This window comes from Callospermophilus lateralis, chromosome 1, assembly GCF_048772815.1.
Source record: "Callospermophilus lateralis isolate mCalLat2 chromosome 1, mCalLat2.hap1, whole genome shotgun sequence".
NCBI classification, from domain to species: domain Eukaryota; kingdom Metazoa; phylum Chordata; class Mammalia; order Rodentia; family Sciuridae; genus Callospermophilus; species Callospermophilus lateralis.
In genome coordinates, this window is record NC_135305.1 from 179,969,488 (window position 1) to 179,991,906 (window position 22,419).

General features: G+C 33.6%; 1 protein-coding gene across 5 annotated transcripts in view; it reads right to left on the bottom strand.

Annotated features, from left to right (window-relative positions):
- Tasor (transcription activation suppressor) overlaps positions 1 to 22,419 on the bottom strand; it is a 45,310-nt gene that overhangs the window by 13,902 nt on the left and 8,989 nt on the right. For 4 of the 5 annotated variants that reach the window (XM_076838134.1, XM_076838041.1, XM_076838393.1 and 1 more), the window contains exons 3-15: positions 21,802 to 21,894; positions 21,132 to 21,204; positions 20,471 to 20,562; positions 19,792 to 19,953; positions 17,240 to 17,364; positions 14,370 to 14,401; positions 13,354 to 13,459; positions 12,440 to 12,543; positions 12,114 to 12,217; positions 6,070 to 6,142; positions 5,908 to 5,979; positions 4,281 to 4,982; positions 712 to 1,118 (exon numbers count right to left, since the gene is read on the bottom strand). In XM_076838134.1, the coding sequence (XP_076694249.1) occupies positions 712 to 1,118; positions 4,281 to 4,982; positions 5,908 to 5,979; positions 6,070 to 6,142; positions 12,114 to 12,217; positions 12,440 to 12,543; positions 13,354 to 13,459; positions 14,370 to 14,401; positions 17,240 to 17,364; positions 19,792 to 19,953; positions 20,471 to 20,562; positions 21,132 to 21,204; positions 21,802 to 21,894 (2,145 nt within the window). The remainder of the gene's footprint in view (positions 1 to 711; positions 1,119 to 4,280; positions 4,983 to 5,907; positions 5,980 to 6,069; positions 6,143 to 12,113; positions 12,218 to 12,439; positions 12,544 to 13,353; positions 13,460 to 14,369; positions 14,402 to 17,239; positions 17,365 to 19,791; positions 19,954 to 20,470; positions 20,563 to 21,131; positions 21,205 to 21,801; positions 21,895 to 22,419) is intronic. The other variant, XM_076838219.1, reaches the window with a different exon arrangement.

Genomic DNA, 22,419 nt, shown 5'->3' on the forward strand with positions numbered 1-22,419 from the left:
TTTTCTTCCTAATATAAATATCCCAAAACTACATGGACAAAGGCTGGGAACATCCACATTATGATTTTTCCTCCAGATAGAGAATAAATTAGAAGTCCATGGGAATATGGTACCATCCTGGGTCATTCTCAATGATACAGCCACTTCTTGAGGTTACTTCCCAGCTAGAAACCAGTACGCTAAGCACATACCATAATCTGGAAGCCCTCACAGAAGGGTAGAGAATCACTTCAGAGGTAATCCCAATAGACTCATCTCATTCCCATCTGCACAACAAATACTAAGTACCTAACCTTATTTATTACACTGAGACACTAATAAATTCAACCATTTCATTTTCCTCACCTTTGAGTTCTCTGCCTCTGCCAGCAGAAAGCAGCAAATGCTTTGAGGATTCAACATTATGAAACAACATGGAACCAACTCCCAATATGCCATTTCTGACAAACACAGTCCAGCCTTAGTTTTATCACAACAAGTAAACCTTAGACTATTTATAAAGCCTATAAGAGCAGGAAGGAAAACAACTACTTTGGTATTTATTTCGTAACAAGGAAAACTAAGAAGCACTGTCCTAGATAAATATCTTTACTCAAGTGTATCTTATTTTTTCTTGAAAGAAGAAATCACTCCATGAAGCACAAACCCACATCCTCCTTGACACCCACACTCACAAAAGCAAAGAAAGACAACCAAAAGACATATGCTTACTTCTTTCAAATGCAACTTATGGTCAATGCCTACTTCACTGGTAGAAACAGCAACTGGATACTTTAAAGATGTTACATTAACTTCTAGCAATGGGCTTTGAGCACCCTTAAAATGTGTATTTTCAATTTTTGCACAAGTAGGCTGTTCATATTCTTTCTTATCTGAGGTAGAGTTCAAGTCATATTCATGCTTCTGCCTCAGCTCTTCATAGGCATCATCAGTGCTCAATCCTAAGGCTTTGTTGACTGTCTCTGTCAGGGATGCATCAGAATGGCGTGCATTAGCTAATGTTTCTGATAGCCAATTAAACAGCCTATGGATGTCAGCAACACCGGAGTTACAGGTATCCTGCTGCTGCTGTCTCAAGTCAGCATCATGCCCAAGTAAGCCAATGGGCTGTGGAGACTCTGGGCGGGGTGGGGGGAGAAAAAAAGTCATCTCTTGAAGTTAAGTTTGAAAGCCAGTTTACATATTTTAAAAATCAAATATACCTTAAAAATTACTTACAAGAAATAGGCAAGAACTCGGCCAAAATTCCTTTTAAATGAAGGCTAGTATGTCATAATTTAAGTACTTTATTAAGAAAATGAGCTCATGCACTAAGTTGTAAATAATAAATTATGGATAATAAATATCAATAACCATATTATAATTACCTTAAACTCTGCCACCAAAATCCCACTCAATTAGTTGCTTGATTGAAGATAAGCTTTCCACTATTTTGCCAATTTTTAGGAGATACAAATTATACTTACATATATTTAAAAAAAAAAAATCAACCTATCACTTAATTTTATTTCCTCTGTACCTATTATTGCCTTTGTCCTTAATGCTCAGGTTAACATTCTTAAAATTTCTAACATTTATCCAAAATGACTAACTTTTATTCATAATGAAGCTAGCATATTTGAGATAACCTGCAACATGAAAGAAAACATGTAAATCTAGATAATTTGTACAACCAATATTTAAAAAGTTGCAAAGAGCACATATTCAGAAAGTCATGTACTTTAATACTCAGGTGGAGGTGAGCTTATGCCTGAGTGGATATTAGGATTTCCAATTTAGGAAGGGTACAACATACCACGGTAAAAAGTAAAAGGGAGTATTTACTAACTCTAATTATAATCATGATTCTAATAAGAAATTATTGCATATGTAAAGTTTATATAGACAAAAAAAAAAAAACCAGATTACTGGCAGTTAGGTGGATCTCAAGGCAACTTTTGGGGGATAATGAAAATGTCTATATTGTAGAGTTGGTTACACAGCTGTCAAAACTTAAAATGCATGCTTAACAAAGGTGTAGCATATATAAATTATACCTTGAGAAAGTTGGTGCTAAAGTTAAAAAGTGACAAATGATTTTAGAGGTTCATTCTTATAAAATGAGCTCACCACCAAATCAAGAGCAGGGTGCTTTTGTTTGTGTATTTAGGACTGAACCCCAGGGTAACCTACCATGGAGCTACATCCCCAAACACAGCTTTTTCACAGATAACTTATTTTTTGGCAATTGACTTATCTTATTAAATGCCTATTATTTGCTCAATGCTAATACAAGAAAATTTAGAACAAAGCTTTTGAGTCAATCAGTTCTGAGTTCAAACATAAAGTCTGCCACATGCAGATGTAGTTAACATTATTTTACTTACCTGAGATGGTTTTCTCAACTGCAAAACTGATGAAAATAATGCCTAATACTCAAGAACCAAATGACATAAATACATGACATACCTAGCACATAGTAAACACTTGAACTCTCCTGACACAGGTGTAACACAGTACATATTAGTGTCAACAGGATTCAGTATAGACCAAAAGTCCAGCATAAGTTAAACAAGGAGATGGAGATCATCAAGAAGTAGAATAGTGCCAGGCGTGGTGGCACACACCTGAAATCCCAGGGAATTAGGAGACTGAGGCAGGAGAATCCTGAGTTCAAAGTCAGCCTCAGCAAAAGCAAGGTGCTAAGCAACTCAACGAGATCTTATCTCTAAATAAAATACAAAATAGGGCTTGGGATGTGGCTCAGTGGTTGAGTGCCCCTGAATTTAATCCCAGGTACCTCCCTCCCCCCCAAAAGAAAGAGCCAGAAAGCTGAGGTGAGATCTGACCTGTGACAATACAAAACTTGATAGACGTGGAAGATGTTTCAGGGAGGAAAAATAAAATTCATATTCTAGGGAGACTGAACCCTAGTCAAAGACCACATGAAATAGCCGAAAGCATGGCAGGATATGGCCAATCTAACACATCTTTTTATGCCAAGTATAGAAGATGAGATTGGTCACAAGTTAACAAAGCAATATTAAGAACATGATGCTAAAGTCATTCAAATAAGCCAGGAAGGTCACCAAGGTGATATGAACACAGACAAAGAACAAACACTGAGAAGAAAAAGAAACACAAGAAAAAACCCTCAAAGTCACTGCAGAAATATCACTTGACAAACAGAACTTTCTGCAACGATTAAAATGCTATCTGTCCTGGACAATAAAGTATTATTAATTTTAACATATGAATAGTGAACCATGCTGGATAATGCAAGAAGAAGAAAAGGACAGTAGCTAAGTGAAAAGTCAGGACACAAGTATAGAGTGCCGAGTAAGTATAATAAGGACACCCATCTGTCCAACCTAGTCAGACATGTAATGAATGTGAAAACAAGTAAAATCATTCAGTAGGAAATAAAGGAATACTCAGAACTGCCATAATCAATAAGAACATCAACAGCAGAACAAACTGTGTATGGTTTCAAAGGTCCCTGACTGCAAAAGAACACATATCATGCTTACGAACTAGTACTGTGAAGACTTAAAAACCTAGATGATAAAAAATGTTTTAGCTTACTTGTAAATTAAACGTATTTAGTAAGGGTCTCATTCCTATCTTTTTTTTTTTTTTTTTTTTTTTGTCAACTGAGAATAAAGGGCTAAGGATATAATTCATTGGCAGAGCACTAACATATGCAAGGCCCTGGGTTCAATCCCCAGTATTGTAAAGATTTAAAAAAAAAAAAAAGAAAAACAAAATAGAAAAGCCCAAAGACATTCCTGGATCCCTAGGATAGAAAATTAATATGCAAGCATCTAAGAAATTTTAAAGCTTAGAAGATTCCTTTCATTAAGCAGCATCCTAAAAGAACCCAATATTATAATGTTGTCTTTCTCCAATTATGAAAATAGAAAAGAAAGAGCTTTGAAAATAGAAAATAATAAAATAGAAAAGGAAAATAGCTGTATTCTCTCATACATGTATAAACCAAACTCTTCAGAAATCTGATGTACCAGAATAGGAGTTGACAAATGTTTTCTATAAAGAACCAGATAGTAGATACCATCAGGTTTCATGGGCCCTGTAGTTTATCCCAACCCTGACACTGAAATGTGAAAGCAGCTATAGACACATAAATCAAAAGGCATGGCTGTATTTCAATACAATTTTCTTATGAAAAGAAGACAGGTTAGATGTGGCCTTCAAGCTTTAATTTGAAGACCCTCTACTAGGAAAAAACAGCTTTTTCCTATATTTTTGGTGGATGTCATAAGAGCAATCTGATATTTTACCTTCGTATAGATGACAATTTTCGGATATATTACTGGTTTTGGCGAGCTTTCTCATATTTTCAGGTAGGTCCTCGAGCTTCCTCTTCAAGACAGTTTTGCTTCTCATGTTTTGTGTGTCTGGGTCCCCACCCACATTTTTTTTCCTACACTGAATTAAATTAATCAATTCTTTAACTCTGTCTTTATCATAATCCAAAGAATGAGATGATTTTTGCTTTCCAGATGTAATAGTTTCACCCCTTGAGTTATTTCGTTTTCCAAATTTCATTTTTGTACCATTCATTTCTTCTTCTTGACCTTCATAATCTGAAAGTGGACTAAACTGTTGAAGCTTCCTATTTTCTTCAAATAGCTCTTTTAATTTACAAATAGGTAACTGATACATTTCAGGCCGAAAAATATAGGTATGCAAACAATTATCGATATGAGATTTATTTCTTGGTGCTGAATATAAGAATTTTCTATCATCTAATCGTGAATCATATGAAAACATGAAAAACTCTCGTTTACCTGAACCAAAACCTCGCTTAAAAAATTCACTTACATACTTTTCAACAACAGAATGAAAATTTATAGTGTTTATATTTTTGAATTCCTTTCGACATTGAATCAAAGCAAATTGTAAAAATTGAGCTATTTTTAATATATCTGGCATGCTCTCATGCCTCTCTTGTGGTGCTGCATTGGTTGAACTTTTTTGTGCTGTAAACAAAACAAAACAAAACAAAAGCAAAACATGTTAGCATCAAGAAGCTAATCAAATACAGAACTATACACTGCCAAAGAAGTGCAACAATATTTATAGATTAACGTTGAACCAAAGGAGTATGTACCCTAATACATATATGTAGCATAGCATATTTATGAAAGTACACTTCTAAGTCCAAAAACATGAAACAGGTCAATTAAAAAAAAAAAAAAAAAAAAGAAAAGAAAGAGTAGAGTATATTTTTAAAAAGGAAAAAGCGCCCACTCATTGAAGATCTTCATTTCCTACTTCTGGTAGGTAATTCAAATGGTGGTAAGGAAAATGTTAAGGAGAAATAAAGAGGGCAAGATCCAACTCCAAGCATGATAGTAATGCCACTCCTTTCTCTCTTGTAAGCTGATATGGATGCATTGAGTAGCTATGACTTAGAAATTTATCCTAATTCAACAGTTTCTTCTTAGAAAAAGACAACAAAGTATATAACATCAGTGCCAGAAATTCTAATTCTGAATGACTTAATATTTAACTCAAATGCAAAAGTGAATTAAAAAAAAAAAATCCCTCAAGAAGGCTGGAGATGTAGCTCAGTGATAGAACACTTGGCTAGCATGTGCAAGGCCCTGGTTCAATCTCCAGCACAGCAATTAAGCTACATAGGAATGTAACAATAACAATCATTTATCAGTTAAAGTACTATGTAAAATTATTTTAAGCAAAAAAAAAAAAAAAAAGTTAAACATTAACTGCTTTAAATTTTTAATACCTCTAAGTATTAGAGGTATTAGAATATTTCAGAATGTTGGTGTAGGAAAAACATGATCTAGGAAAAAAACAAAATGCTGATTAAGTTACCTGAAATTTTTTCAATGAAATTTAGGTATCTATAAGTTATTAGATTTATGTATTCAAAGAACTTACAAGTAATTACGCCTCTAGGTTCTTGAAATAGAAACAAAGCATGCAGGATTCGAGACCTGACAGTCTGATGTTCTAAATAAACAGAAGCAAAAGTCACTAACATAAAAAAACATAAAATAAACAATTTTTAAAAAATGGTCAGTAATAAGAGAAGCCACCTACCATATGGAGAAACCATCTGATAAGGAGAGAGAAGAAAAAGGTATCCTCGGTCTCCTAAAGGTTTAACAAGAACCTGCATTTTTGGGAGCGGGAAGAAGTTATATGTACTTTATTTATTATTATAGGACAGACACATAGCACTTTCTACTAATCGTACAGGAGAAAAAAGTTTTTAATCTTTTTAGGAAAAATACTGCTACTGAATTAGTTAAAAACTCCTCAGCACCACAAATAAAGTCCCCATCAACTATATGCTGATTAACAGAATTCCAATAAACAAAAATTTGTTTTCATATTATGCTGAGAGAACATCACTGAAATAATTCCCCTAATTAACTGTGAAACCAATTTGTTTATTTTTCCCCCTAAGGCTAAAACAAATACTTTTAATATTTTCCTCATCAATTCAAAAGATACAATATTAAATGCCAAGGTACTGTGCTGCATTTGGAAAAAACATTCTTTGAAATACTTCTTTGGAGGAATTCAGATTAATCTTGAGAAAGAAATATATTGCCATAACCTAATTCCACATATATTTAATGAACATCTTTTACTTGTTATGAAATTTGCCCTCCCAGAAGAAACTTCAAGAAGCAACACAGCTCCTTGATCACAACAAGTTTATAATTGAGAGAAGAACACACAAAATACCAGTAAGAAAGACAAAAAAGTTCCTAAGAGATATACAAAGCAACAGGAAATGGAAAAATGCTTTAATTTTTTTTAAAGATGTTGATGGACCTTTATTTTATTCATTTATTTATCTGAGGTGATAAGAATTGAACCCAGTGTCTCACACATGCTAGGCAAGTGCTCTACCACTGAGCTAAAACCCAGTCCCAAAAAATACATAAAAAAAGAAAAATGGTAGTAAAAGATGGTTACAAAAAGTTTACTGAAGAGTGTATCAAAGGTAGACTCTGAAGGATGAGAACCACTGACAAGAGCCTGAGACTATGCAAAATACATTTTGGAGACACAATATCACAAGCAAAGGCAAGTTATAAAATACTTGACAATTTATAGGCATATAGAACTTATGACTGGCAAAAGGGTGAGGACAGAATAAGATAAAAGTGTAAGTCTAAAAAAAGGAATATCAGGGGTCAGATTGTAAAAAGTCAAAAATGCTACTTTAGCTAGGAATGCCTTTGACAATATACCCTTTTATGCTAGTGTTTCCTTAATATGACAACAATAATAAAAGATCTGACAGCACTATGCAGGACTGGGATAGAAACAACATAATCTTATTTTGGAGGCTATTGAAATAGTTCATCTTTTGAATCAAAGGATGAGTATATAAATGAACTGAATGAGCATGGTAGTAGGGTATTTGAGTTCTGAAAGAAAACCGTGCTAGCTAAATTCCACTAATAATGCTAGTTAAAAAAAAAAAAAAAAAAATCTATGTAAGAACTAATAATTTAAAGGACAAAAATTGACTATGAAACTTAATAAAAACACTGTCGGAACACTCAAAAGCAAAGTGAGTATGTTTAGAGGTTTCAGGTAGTCCTAGCTGACCAGCTACCCCAGGTGCATCTTCTGCCCTTCAGTTCAATCAGTGCCAATGCTGATTCTTAGATACCATCTGATGCTCAAACAGTTCACATTCTGGCAGCACTTTTAAAGACTGAAAGCATCAGCAGGCTGGTGGTATGAGCCATATACAGTTAAGGGGTCAGAAGACTGACTCACACAGGATCTCCATCTGGAGACCATTCTCAAAGCTTGGGAAAATCCTTCCCCTCTTTTAATAGCTGTATTTGGTCTAGGTCAGTTACCAGGTGATTTCTATCATAAAGGGAGTTTAAACAAGAAAAAGCTTTGTTTTAAGGTATAGCAAAGTTCCATCTGTGCTGAGGTGGCTTTGCCTCCTATAAATCCCCAGGCCAGGCTAAGTGACATGTAGTATCAGCCCCGTGATATACTAAAATGGGCCTTGTAACTACTATTAATCTTACGGCCAGGATATCTTTCCTGGAAGTACTACAAGTAGACTCAGTATCTGTAAAATTTTTGTTTGACATAAATACTTTGACCTTAAGTGTTTAAAATTTTATATTCCTTTTAAGATTTTTGCCCAACTCATAAGTGTCAGAACAAGACAATGGAAAGCATACGATTTTTGCTTTCTAAGGAAAACCAGTTACATGCTTCTAACCTTTTACCCACTCCAGATACAGTTTTCATAAAATTCAAAGGCTTGGTGGCCTAGAGATACTTATTAAGGAATGCCAATGTACCCAGAAATTCATAGAATAGTGTAAATACACAACCAGACATAAAACTCTGGGGCCTCTCTGCCTTTGTGTTATCTATGCCTTCAAACAGGCAAAGAAGGAAAAATGCGGGAGTCCCCCATGTTCTTGCTATCTCTATTATACCTTTCTGTTTTCTTTCCCTTTGAGTAACAACATTAATCTAACCTAGCCTTTGAGTTTTTCCTACTTTATTCTTTTTTGTCTTATCACTACTACTGTGACTTGTCAGATAACATTGCAGGCAATATGAAACCAATAAGTATAATACCAAAGAGCTCACAATCTTTTTGTTTGTATATTTATTTTTCAGTGTAGTTGGACACAATATTTTATTTATTTGTATGTGGTGATGAGGATTGAACTCAGGGCCTCACATACGCTAGGCAAGCACTCTACCACTGAGCAGCAACCATCTGAGCCCCTCACCATCATTTTTTTTTTTGGATACTGGGGATTGAGCCCAGGAGTGCTTTATTAATGAGCTACAACTCTAGGCCTTTTTACTTTTTGAGACAAGGTCTTGCTAAATTGCAGAGGCTGACCTCCAACTTGTGATCCTCCTGACTCAGTCTCCCAAGTCACTGAGATTATAGGTGAGTGTCACTGTGCCCAGCAAGCTCACAACCTTAAATCACTTAACTTAGAAGGAAGTAAAGTATACTAAGTGGCCTCAATAGAAAAACAAAACAACAACAAAAAATTTGAACCCAAAAGGCATAACTTAGAATCATTAGGTGCAAAATATCAAAAAAAAGTTCATTTTGAAATATTTATAAAGAGTTGGCAGAATTGAAAATATACAAACAGTTGTACACAAATGCTCATAGCAACCATTTTGTTACCAGTCAAAAAATGGAAACAATAGACAAAGAAAATGTGACATTCACATAATGATGTATTATTTAGTCATAAAAAAGAAATGAAGTGCTGATATATACTAGAACATGATTAAACCTCGAAAATACTAAGGTCTGTAAAAAGAAGTCAGGCTCATGATTTCATTTATATAAAATGTCCAGAACACACACATCCGTAGAGAAAATAGATCAAGGGTTGAAGAAAGGGAGTGAACACTTAATGATCAAGAGCTCTTTTTGGGGTGATGGATTTCCAGTTCAAGGCAATCCTGGGCAACTTCAACCCTGTCTCAAAATTAAAAAAGAAGTGCGGGATATGTTGCTCAGTGATATAGTACTTTCTGCCTAGAATGTGCCAGGTGGACTAAAATGATGAATCTTACATTGTGCAAATTCCTGGCACATACGAGGCACTCAATAAATAACGTCTGAAAGAATAAGAACCTATTATAAAATGACCTGGCAGATCTGAAAAGAATCAAATATGACTTTTAGAAATGAAAAATATTCCATGTGGCATTAGAAATTCAATGAATGGACAAAACCACCAATTAGACATAGCTAGAGGTAGAATTTTAAACTAGAAGACAGCAATGAAATTTACTTATAATGCAGCTCAGAAAAACAAGTAAATAGCAGACATGGAGAACAGTATTAAAAGGTCTGATGTACACCTCTTAAGAGTCCCCAAACGTTAAGACTATACAGAATGAAAGAAAGGTACAAAGATAATAGCTAACAATTTTTCCAGAAATGAAGATATATAACTACAGATACAGAAGAAAATGTGCCAGTGGATTAATAACAAATCTACATCTAGATAATGTAACTGCAAAACACCAAAGGGGAAAAAAGAGGATCAAAAAAGCAGCTAGGAGGGGAAAAAAACCCAAAACCTGACTTACAAAGAACAGTATATAAACAAAGAGCTGACCTCAAGAATGGGAGCAAGAATACAATGTAGTATACATTTAAAAAGGAAACAGCCATCAACCCAGAATAGTGTATTCAACAATTAAAGTTCCTGCCTAATGTGGTACATGCCTGTAATCCCTGTGGCTCAAGAGGCTAAAGCAGGAGGATCGTGAGTTTAATGCTAGCCTCAGCAATTTAGGAAGGCCCTAACCAACTTAGCAAGATCCTGTCTTGAGTCCAATCCTCAGTACCCCTCTCTGCACACCCCCGAAAAATATATAAATATATAAATGGCTGGAGATGTGGCTCAATGTTTAAGCACCCCTGAGTTCAATCCCTGGTACCCTTAAAAACAAAACCTACAGTTCCCTCAAAGAAAAGGGGACATGTATAAAAACTGACCACACAGTTTTTAAATTAGGTCCATAAATTCTAAATAATCCCTGTATGTTCTTACAGAAATGCAATTAAATTTAAAACAAAACATAAAAATCGTATCTCCATTTACTTGGAAGTTAAAACACCTTTAAATCATGCAAAGTAGAAAACACAATACTAAACATATTTAGCACTAAATGAAAATACTACAAATTAAAACATGTGACATGCCAATAAAGCATTACTTGAAACTGAGTATTCACTGACTTTTTCAACTTAATAAGTTAGAAATGAACACCAAATGTCAAAACAAAACAACAACAACAAAAAACTAGACGTTAATAGCAGAAATAAAATAGTAAAAGATACAAAAAAGGTCAAAACCGAAATGTGACTAAGACAAAGCAGACAATCCTCTGGGTAAATAACTAATAAAAAGTAGTAATGAGGGCTGGGGATGTGGCTCAAGCGGTAGCACGCTCGCCTGGCATGCGTGCGGCCCGGGTTCGATCCTCAGCACCACATACAAAACAAAGATGTTGTATCCACCAATCACTAAAATAAATAAATAAATAAATATTAAAAAAAAAAAGTAGTAATGAAAATACTACATAAAATGTGCTACCATTTTAAAAAGACTGAGTGGCTGGGGTGGTGGCTCAGTGGGAGAGCACTTGCCTACCATGTATGAGGCACTGGGTTCAATTCTCATATAAATAAAATAAAGGTCTTTCAACAACTAAAAGAAAATTTTAAAAGAAGACTATAGAAATGCTTTTATTCCAATAGACTGGAAAACTTAGAAGACATGAAAAAATTCGTAAAAAACAACCATAATATACGGAAACTGACCCAAGGAAAAAAATAGAAAACCTGAAAACAATTAAAAATGTAATCAAGTTGGGTGCATGGGGTACATGCCTATAATCCCAGTGGCTCAGGAGGCTAAGGCAGGAGGATGGCAAATTTAAAGCCAGCCTCAGCAAAGTGTGAGTCACTAAGCAACTCAGTGAGACCATGTCTGTAAATAAAAAATACAAAATAGGGCTAGGGATGTGGCTCAGTAGTTGAATGCCCTCAGTTCAATCCCACAATGCCCCCACAAAAAAAATTACTCTGTTTCAAATACAAACTCCCAAACATTTGAAAACTTCCTGAATGATGTCAAATACAACACATCTCCCCAATCCCCCTAAAATGTTAGGTTTTTTTTTTTTTAAATCTCTTCAGCCTCACAGGGTTTCTCATTCTTTTATATCTTCAAATATACTCTACTGGAACAAACTGCATCTAAATAATAACTTTATTCATCACTGTATAATCCAGGAGAACAGTCTTTGTGTCACTCTTTACTAAACTATATACCCTGCTTAAGAAAATAAGAATAAATATTTGCTAATGATCATATTCATAATCATTAAATAAAAATACTTCATGGGAAGACTGGTCTGTAAAATGTCTAGTGTCACGCCCTAAAAGAATACCAGTCACAGTAAAACATTGCTAAGTGGTAACAACACAGAGACTTTATGGACTTTCAAAAGCAAAAATAAATCAAAATATTAGTATAATCACTTATTTATTTTCAAGGAAGAACAAGGAATGTTGTAGAACTTTCACTCACAAGTTTTTCTTTCTCTAGTTTCTGCAGTAAATTCTCCATGTTACTTCCAATTCTTGTCTTTTCTACAACTTCATAAAGGCTGCAATACATTCCATTCTTCAAAACTGACATAAAAAAATACAATATTCAAATTAAGTCTGCTTTTTTATATCTTTCATTTATCTATTTATTTATTTATTAGTTGTAGGTGAACACAATATCTTTATTTCATTTTTTATGTGGTGCTGAGGTGAGGTTCGAACCCAGTGCCTCACATGTGCTAGGTGAGCACTGCACCACTGAGCCACACCCCAGCCCCATCTCTTTTATAAAATTAAATACTCGACCTTCATTTGGACCCAAGTATGTTTCTTTGTAAAAGAGTGCTGGTGGAATTTTCTGCTTCAGATGATCAATACTCATAACTGTTTCAACATCTAACTTCTCAGGACTGAAAGAAAAATCAAAAAAGCATGTTCACATTACCTGTATTTTTAACTTTAATAAGGCTCTCTATCACAGACACAACCATACATACAATGGAAAAAAAAAAAAAAAGAGCATATTCATTATCTTAACTTATTCTAAAGGGGACTTTACAGGGGAAGTCCAATACCAAGACACAGGTAAACAGCCTGGCAATCTTATCAACCTTTCATCCTAAAGACAGAAGCTAATCCTATTAATTAATGCAAATTTTACTAACCACAAAGGATAAGAGATTGTCGTTTTATTAAAGACAATTCAAGTACAAACTGTTACTCTTAACCTTCATAAAGGCCCAAATGTTATCATTTTAGATCACTCTAACATATTACACAGGACTGAACTGAAAAGAGCCTCTTTAATTCACAACAACAAAGTTCTTTCCAACAAATATTATATAAACTAGTCTATTGTACTCAGCTGAATGCAAAAAATATATAAAATTAGGATAAAATTTCAAATTTATCTTCTCAGATTTCAATATCACTTAAAAAAATGTTATACCATATATATATGAATGAAGGACTATTTCATCCTCAAATCAAGACAAAGAAGCAGAGGCCCTTTTGGGCCAAGTAATTTTCTAAAATTATTAAATCAACTTTCTTAAAAAACAAACTAACATTTGTATTTAAGTTCTTATGGAACAAAGCACAATTTAAATGTAATAAAAAGGAAAAAAGCTAAAAGAAAAAATAATCAACACTTAGCCTGCTTTTTTTGTTTATTTTGCATATTTTTCTTTTTCTTGCAACTGCTATTTTCTTATACTTACAGTTTGATAGGCAAAAAAGCACGAGTGGCTGACCTCAGAGAAATATAACACAGAAGCTTTCCTTTATTTAAAAGTTGTCCTTTCCACAAGGTATAGTTAAATTTATCTAAAAAAAAAAAAAAAAAAAAAAAAAAAAGATATAGCTCAATCTCTTGATAACCCAGAGAAGTAAATGCAAATTTAGTAGAAGAGGGAAAATAGTTGGGCACAAGGGTTTAAGTAGAAAACAAGCATAAAAGTGACATTTCCATTCATAAAAAAGCTCCAATTTTAGGATTTAAGTTTGATACTCCCCCCATACACACACAATAAAAATCATCCCAGATTTAGCAAATAACAAATTTATCTAAATGTCCTCAGAGACAACCAATGCTCTTGCATCTCCCAAATATCTAATACATATATAAATTCTATATAAACAATAGATATTAAATCTTGTTAATTATATGAATGACCACAATGTCTTCTATCTTTTATTCATTCATTTTTATTATGGAGAAATTAGATCTTAAACCTATGATGAAAACTTTTTTTTTACTTTTAATTTTTGCACGGGGAGAAGGGTTGTTTAAATGGGATTATATCTGGGGACATGTAAACCCAGGGATATCTATTACTGAGTTACATCCCCAGCCCTTTTTATTTTTCATTTTGAGATAAGATCTTGCTAAGTTGACCAGGATGAACTTGAGCCTGCAAACCTCCTGCCTCAGCCTCCCAAACCGCTGACATTACAGTCATGTGCCACCACACTCAGCTCTGATGAATACAATATTTAAAAAGGCTGAGTTGTAAAGTCTGTTTTATCAGTTACCTTTTTCAATAAGTGTTATAACTCTATCATTTAAGCAGAAGCTTCTTACAAAAGACATATTTATGCTTGGATGACCAAGTAGTGATGCTACATCAAAACACTGCCTCATTTGCTTTCTCATACTTTGCATATTTTCATTCATTATCGAAATAAAACAAAAAATTATTAATCTTTTACTTTATGTATTATTCTTCAGACTTACCTATGTTTCTATCTGTGTTAAAACTGTTAGACCTACAAATAATTAAAAAAAAAATTACTGATTGAAAGTTAACATTTAGGACCTTGATAAGTCTTTTTTTTTTTTTTTAAATGGTGCTGGGGATTGAACCCATGGCCTCACACAAGCTATAACCAAGACACTACCACTGAGCTACATGCACAGCCCATAAATTTTAATGGCATTCTGAAATATATAAATTTGAATGTCGTACTACATAAGAGAATGAAATCTTTCCCCCAAGAACAACAAATATCTCATAATATTTAATAAATCCAAATTTAGAGAACAAGAAAAACTTAGAAGCACTTAATTTGATCACATACCCATATTTCCCAAATTTAAGGGAGCTACCCCCCCCACCAAAAAAAAAAATATCTATTAAAAGAGACAAGTCCAGTAAGTCAAATACTTCTTCATGACAAGATTAGAAAAATAACTGCAACATATAAATATGTTCATTCATCATTCAATAAATATTACTACCAGGCATGATTCCAGGTAACAAGATTATAAGAATAAACCTAACAAAGTCTCTGCTTTCTAATGAGAAACACAGACAATAATCAAACAGAATAGAGTTTAACCAAAAATAATGTCTACCAGGTGGTAGGGGTTTTAAGTGTTACAGAAGAAGGGAAAAAAAGACATACTGGGGTTTATTTATTTTTGTGGTACTAGGAATTGAACCTAGGGCCTTATGCATTAGGTGAGTGCTCTATCACTGAGGTACAGCCCTAACACCTTTTTCAAATTTAAGACACTGTCTCACCAAGTTGCCCAGGCTGGCTTCAAATATGAGAGCCTCTTGCCTCCACTTCCTAGTAGCTGGGATTACAGATGTGCACCACTATGCCACAGTATAGGGGTTTAAATTTTTTAAAAAATTTAAAAAGGGAAGGACTCACTGACAAGCTCACGTTTTAAAGAAACATAAGAACAAATTACAGAAATAATGGGGAAAAGGAATCACAAATGCACTATCCCAAGGCATTGATGGCACATTCAAGGTACAAGATAGATGTTCAAAAAAATGTATGTTTGAAATGATATGAAAGATAACAGATGGACGCAAAGATGAAATAAAATTAAGTTACTATTTCTAGGGGAGGTAACCTTGTAATTATAAATGTGGGAAAGGGAGGGCAGCACTGGGGATTAAACTCTGGGCCTTTGTTACGCTAGGCAAATATTGTAGCACTGGGTATATTCGTGGTTTTTTTTTTTTTTTTTTTTTTTTTTGAGATGAGGTCTCACTAAGTTGCACAGCCAGGCTTATAACTTGCAATCCTCCTGCCTGAGTAACTGGGATGACAGATGTGTGCCACAGCATCTGGCTGTGCTAGGTATCGTTTAAAGATCACTCATGAAAAAAAAAATGCTATAGCAAATGTGTGTTATCATGGGGATCATAAACATAGGATAATAGAAATAAAACTCAACTGTCTTTATATTATGTGAACAGGTACTTATGGCTGTGGATAGCCTCCAGGGCTTATTTATTAACATGAAAAAAGTGCTATAGATCTGGGGTTGTGGCTCAGTGGTAGAGCACTTGCATAGCACTGAGTTCAATTCTCAGCAACACATAAAAATAAATAAAATAAAAGCATTATGTCCATCTACAACTAGAAAGTAATTAAAGATTTTTTAAAAAGTTCTATATCTGAAGACAACTTAATATGAAAGATAATTTTGATCTGGAAAACCGATTCAGGAAGCCAAATTTAAAATACATGTTTCATGATACGTGGCTTTTTTAAAAAAAAGTCATTTATTTCTAACTTGAAAGCACACATGATTTCAAGTACATATAGGAACTCAATATAAAAATGAGCAGACCTCTCTCTCTACAAACGTACTATTCCACTTGGTTAAAACCAAATGATTAAAATGAATGCCCAAAGTGGGCAGCAATGTATAAACATACCCAGGGCAGCTCCCCATTGTGTGTCTGGGTGCTATCACACACACTTGTAATCCCAGCATTTGGGAAGCTCAGGCAAAAGTATTACAAGTTTGAGGCCAGCCTCGGTTAACTTAAGTGAGACTATCTCAAAATAAAAAATAAAAGGGATAGCGATGCAGCACCAGTAGTACAGTACCCAAGTTCAATGACCAGTATTGCAAGGGATAAAAAACCCACAAATCTTGGGGAAAAGGGTCAACAATTTATATTTGGTCACCTTCAATTACAGCATGCAAGATAATCATCAATAGTACTCAACAGTAACTGAACATCAGAATCACCAGGAAGCATTCAATCACCAATGACTAGGCTTCCCATGACTGAGATGTTTTGCAGAAGCTCCTCATTTCAGGAGAGCTAATGAACAAAATGTTACTTTTTAAAACTGAATTTACAACTACACAAATTTTGAACAACAAAAAAAGAGCTTAACCAAATAAGGTTTAAGTAAACTTTAGCTTAAACTTTTTTTCCACAGAGTCAATCTTATCCTTCACATTGACTTTTTTAAGTACTAGGGATTAAATTTAGAGATGCTTTACTACTGAGCTAGAACCCCAGCTTTTTTTTTCTTCTTCTTTTTTTTTTCATTTTTAATTTTGAGACAGGGTCTTGCCAAGTTGCTTTAGGCCCTTACTAGTTTTCTGAAGTTAGCCTCAAATTTGCAATCCCCTGCCTTAGCCTCATGAGTTTTTGGGATTACAGGTATGCACCACCACACCCAACTTTCACACTGACCTATTAAAAGTTATCCTGAACACTTGAGAATCCAATTAAGTTTTTAAAAAATGGAGGGGAGGGGAGGAAAGAAAGTAGTAAATCTAAATCAGTAGCATAAGCTCTATATCACATCACTCTGGATAATGTCTAAAACTCATCTTACCTGGATGAAGATACAAATTTTAGAGTTTGTATATCATCTTTGTAAGTAAAAGACACAACTGCATACGGACAAACGTGCCTTGGTCTTCGCCTTAGTTCATCAAAGCCATACTCATAAAAATAATACTAAATATAAAAAAATGGAAAATTAACTTCTTTAAGTAGGCAAGTAGTATGGAGTGGAAACATTTATCTGATTTTTGAGAAACAAAAACCATTTATCACTTCTGATTTTAAAGTTATAGCTCCAGCATTAATTAATTTAACAAAATTTGCACTTTATATTCATCTTGTGATATAAAATATTGTGCTACAATGTATCAATTCCCATGTTATTAGTACTGGTTGTTCTAAAAGTTTACTTTTGAAGAGCTGACTACTGGGAAGATGCAATAAGTTTTCCAGTAAAATTATTACAAACAGAGCAGAAATTCCCAGGTTAGTACAGAAAAGCCAACTTGGTACAAAAAATAAAATATTAAGGCCATAATCTCAACCAAACCCAAGTATCATCCTATGACCCATCAGCTTCTCCCCTTCACCTATTCACCATATTCATTACGTAGGATTTTGTGACTTGTAGACTAGTCATTTTCATTTTTAAAAAGAATGCTTCAGCTTTTACTTTTTTGGGTTTTGTTTTTTTTTGTTTTTTTTTTTTTTTTGTACCAGGGATTGAACCCAGAAGCACTTAACCAGTGGCCCACATCCCCAGCCCTTTTTATTTTTTTGAGACAGGGTCTCGCTAAGTTGCTGAGGCTGGCTTTGAACTTGGAATCCTTCTGTCTCCATTTCCCAAATTGTGGGAGTACAGGGTTACATCATTGTGCCCAGCTGCTTCAGGTTTTATAAACAAAGCAGCACTCTTTTAAAAAGATCTACCCTCTGGGAAATTATCAATATCAATAATGTTTCTGCTCTTAAAAAAAAAAAGCCTCAAATGTATCTTAAAACATATAGCTAGATTACAAATCCTCCTAGAGAAACCATAATTACACTGAAGTTATATCAGTCAATATACTGTCTAGAAGGTAATCAAATGAGTCAGCTCCAGATGCCTGTGGAAAATATAATTTTTACTACTCCCAATCAAAGGTCTTCCCTAGGAGATTCTTCACAAATGAAATTTTTGTAAATTTTACTATATTCATGTAAAATAAAATTTTAAAAAAATTTTACTGTATTCATGTAAAATAAAATTTATTTTATTTTATTCATGTAAAGTAAATTTTATTTTACATGAATACAGTAAAATTAAAAAAAAATATTTCTAGGTAGGTTAGCATCACTACTTTTCACAACCCATTTGGACATAAACTTGAGGCAAGTCCTCTTGCACTGAGCCACATCCCCAGTCCTGTCACTTTTTTGTTTGTTTAAAAGATAATATTACTTTATAGTCACACCTCACATAAAAACGTAACATACAGCAAGTATTACACTTTTAAATATGTGTAATTCAGCAACTGACACAAAAAAATATATACACAATTATTCAGTCATAAAAATGAATAAAATTTTGTCATTTACTATAACACAGGTGAAACAAGAGGAGCCTGTTAATGAAGGAAATTGGGTTCAGAAATAAATACTACACAGTCTCACGTTTATGTAGAAGATAAAAAGTTGCTCTAACAATTGAGATCATAAAAGTATACAGAGTAGAAAAGGGGATATGAGAGCTGGGATGGGTGTGTAAGAGGGGGAAATGTAGAGAGGTAGGTTAAGGGGCACGGTGTGGGGTACGGTTGAATAGTTCGTTTTTGTTTTTTTAGCAGATGGGACAGAACCTAGGACCTCATATATGACTCAGCACATGCTCTACCCTGAGCTACATTCTCCAGCCAGGAGGAATAACTTTAAATGATCTACAGTATAATAGGGTAGCTATGGTTGACAACAACTAACTATATAGTTCAAAACAGCTAGCAGAGATTATAAATGCTTCCAACACAAAATTATAAATTACCTAGATCTGACGACATTGCATATATGTACTGAAATGTCACTCTGTACAACATTAATATGTACAATTATGTGTCAAATTAAAATGTTTTAAAGGAGAAAAAAATGAGTAGTTATGATACCAACTATACCTGAATAAAACTTTAAAAAATTGTCTGTATTTTAAGTTAATAAAAATAGAAAATATCAAGTCAACAGTATAAAATGTTATGAATTAAGGTATTTTAAGAGGCTTTAAACTTTACCATGAATACAGGTAGTGTTTTATTAGTCAGATCCGTTTAACCCCAGAAAAAACAAGGTTTCAAATGAAATACAGTATGCTAAAACAGTGATCACTCCAGGTTGAGGTCATAGCCTACAAGGGAAAACTAAATAATTTGAATATTACCCTGTAGGTCTGAGAAGCCACAGTACATGTCTGAGCCGTCTGGGAAACACTAAACACACTGCAGTGAGGGACACTGAAATCTAGCAGTGATTTGTAGAAACCAGATACTGATGTGGTGGCAGAGGGAACTAAAAGAGCTATTCTGAAGGATATGGTAACAGATATGTCATAACATTAAAATGGTTCCAGGCACATACCTGAGTAAGCTCATAGGCTCTGTAAGCCAAAAGTGATGTAATTCTACTGGCATTCTTCGACACGTGACATTCATGTTTTGGTGTGGGGTCCAAAGCACTTTTATTTAACATAGACTCCAAACTTTTTACACCCATGGGATCATATATACTCTTTATTTTACCCTAAAACAGAGAAAACTTTTAAGTGCCTACCTAAACATGATTTTTAACTATATGACATTAATATTTTAATAAGAAAAGAGTAATTCTATTCATAACAGTCTTCATTAACCTAAATCACATTAGCAACACATTACCCTTTTCATTTTCTTCGGAAGAGAAAACAACCATTAAGTATGGTTAGCTTAGATCAAAGTTCACTCTCAAAAGTATCTTCATATATTAGCAAGAGTGGGCCTCAACATAAACGTTAATTCTTAATTTAATCAAACTCTGAAAGTCAACTAAAATTAAAATCTAGATCACTGTAATCTCAGTAACTCAAGAGGCTAAGGCAAGAAGATTTCAAGTCAGAGGCCAACCTGGGCAATTTATCCAGATTCTGCCTCAAAATAAAAAAGGGGAAGGGAATATAGCTCAGTGGTAGTGCACCCTAGATTCAATTCCCAGTACCCCTCACGAGCAAATCACATATTCTGATGCCATATTTTGATAGGTGAAATGTAAAAGTTCCAATTACCTTCATTATTTTAAAAATAACAACATCACCCACTGCCCCAGCTTCCAAAGGGTTAGCTTGCAATAAATCAGCATACCTAGAAAGATAGACACCTAATAGAGAAAAATTACAGAATTTGAATAAGTAGGGCATGAATAAAAATTAAAAATCCAAATACTTAAATAATGAAAGAGATAAAAGGTATAACAGCTTTTAAAGAGATGTAACAGAGGACTAAGGTTGTGGCTTAGTGGTAGAGCACTCGCCTAGCATGTATGAGGCACTGGGTTCAATCCTCAGCACCACATAAAAATAAAGGTATTGTGTCCACCTACAACTTAAAAAATATATTTAAAAAAAATTTTTTTAAGAAGAGATGTAACAGAAATCTAATATTTAACCAAAGTAAAATTTTTTAAAAAAATGAAGTTAATTACAGTTAAAAGAAGACAAAAATCACCTGGACTAGAATAATACATTTAAAAAATTAAGCTTTAATCATTTAGAAGTATGCAAAACAGGAAACAAAATAAAAAATTTTATACATTTCAGATCCTGAAACTACTGTCTTGTTACAGAAACATGATAAAGCATGCAGTAATAGAATTACAAAGACTGCAGCAAAATTGAGACTTTTCAAAGGCAGCTTAAAAGTAGGTAAATAAAAAAGAAAACAAATTACCCATGGAAGGTCTGCCAAGAATTGTTATTTTGGACTGGCCCACCTGTAATCCTTTTTCACATATACTTTGAACCTATATGAACAAAACATTTCATTTTGCAATCATAACATTAAAAACATGAAGTAATTTATAAACATGTTTTAAATAAAATCTAAACTTCTACACCATGTATATTCTACATTATAGAAATATCACATTTATGAGATAGTTTATGACTAAATATCAACATGAAACTTACACTTCCAAAATAATCATATTTGGAATCCATCTTTATTGGTGCTAGGGATGACGGATAACTCTGAATTTTGGTCTCTCACATACATTACCTTTTAGAGTATTAGAACTAGCAAAATATTTAAAGAGAAAATAACTCCACTAACCATCTTTAATTAAAAAGGTATTCCTTTATAATTAACAATATAGAAAATAATTTTTAAAAAAGAAAATGCATTATCAACACATCTAGGGAAAGAAGACAAGAGTTGATCAGAGAAAATGTAGCATATTTGATAATTATGAAGCAACTACTTTGCCCTCTTAAATCATTTCTTCAACTCATGTATCCAGAAAAATGTTATTTATACTTATCAAATGTATCATTGAATAATTATGAAATTAACCTACAATAGAAACACCTTTCTATTGTTTTTCTGCAATTAGTTAACTCACCTGATATCTATCAACCATGAGAAATGCATAGGATTCTGAAAGTTCCTTATCTAAACGACCATCAGACTTCAGTTCTCTTCGCTTTTCTGCAAACTAAATGAAATTGAATCTGTAAAAATTCCTTAGCATATGACTGTTTGGTTAAACAAAGAGTTAAGAATTATTTCCCATGGAATCCCAAACTCAACAAAGTAGAAATTACTTTCTTCCCAATGTCTTTTCTTTTAAATAATTTATTTTTTTTCTTCCCAATTTCTTTTCTCCCTATTTTAATTGGCTCTTACCTATAGAAAATAGTCAAATAACCCATCAATTTTAACTAAATTTCTACTAAAAATCTAGCATATTCCAATTTTTTACATGTCAAATATTTCTAAACATCTCATTTTCCTAAATCAAAACTCAAATGTCAAATCTGTACATGAAACTTAGGTTCACTGTCTAATATGCTCAAGTATTCCCCCTTTGTTCATACTTTTTCACTAAGAATTTCCACTAATGATGTTAACATAACCCAACCAAGCAACTGTGGAACAAAATGAGCATATCCTTAAAATACACACACATAAAATTCAATTATCTTCCAATTCAGACAGTTAAATTAGTATGTACTCAAAA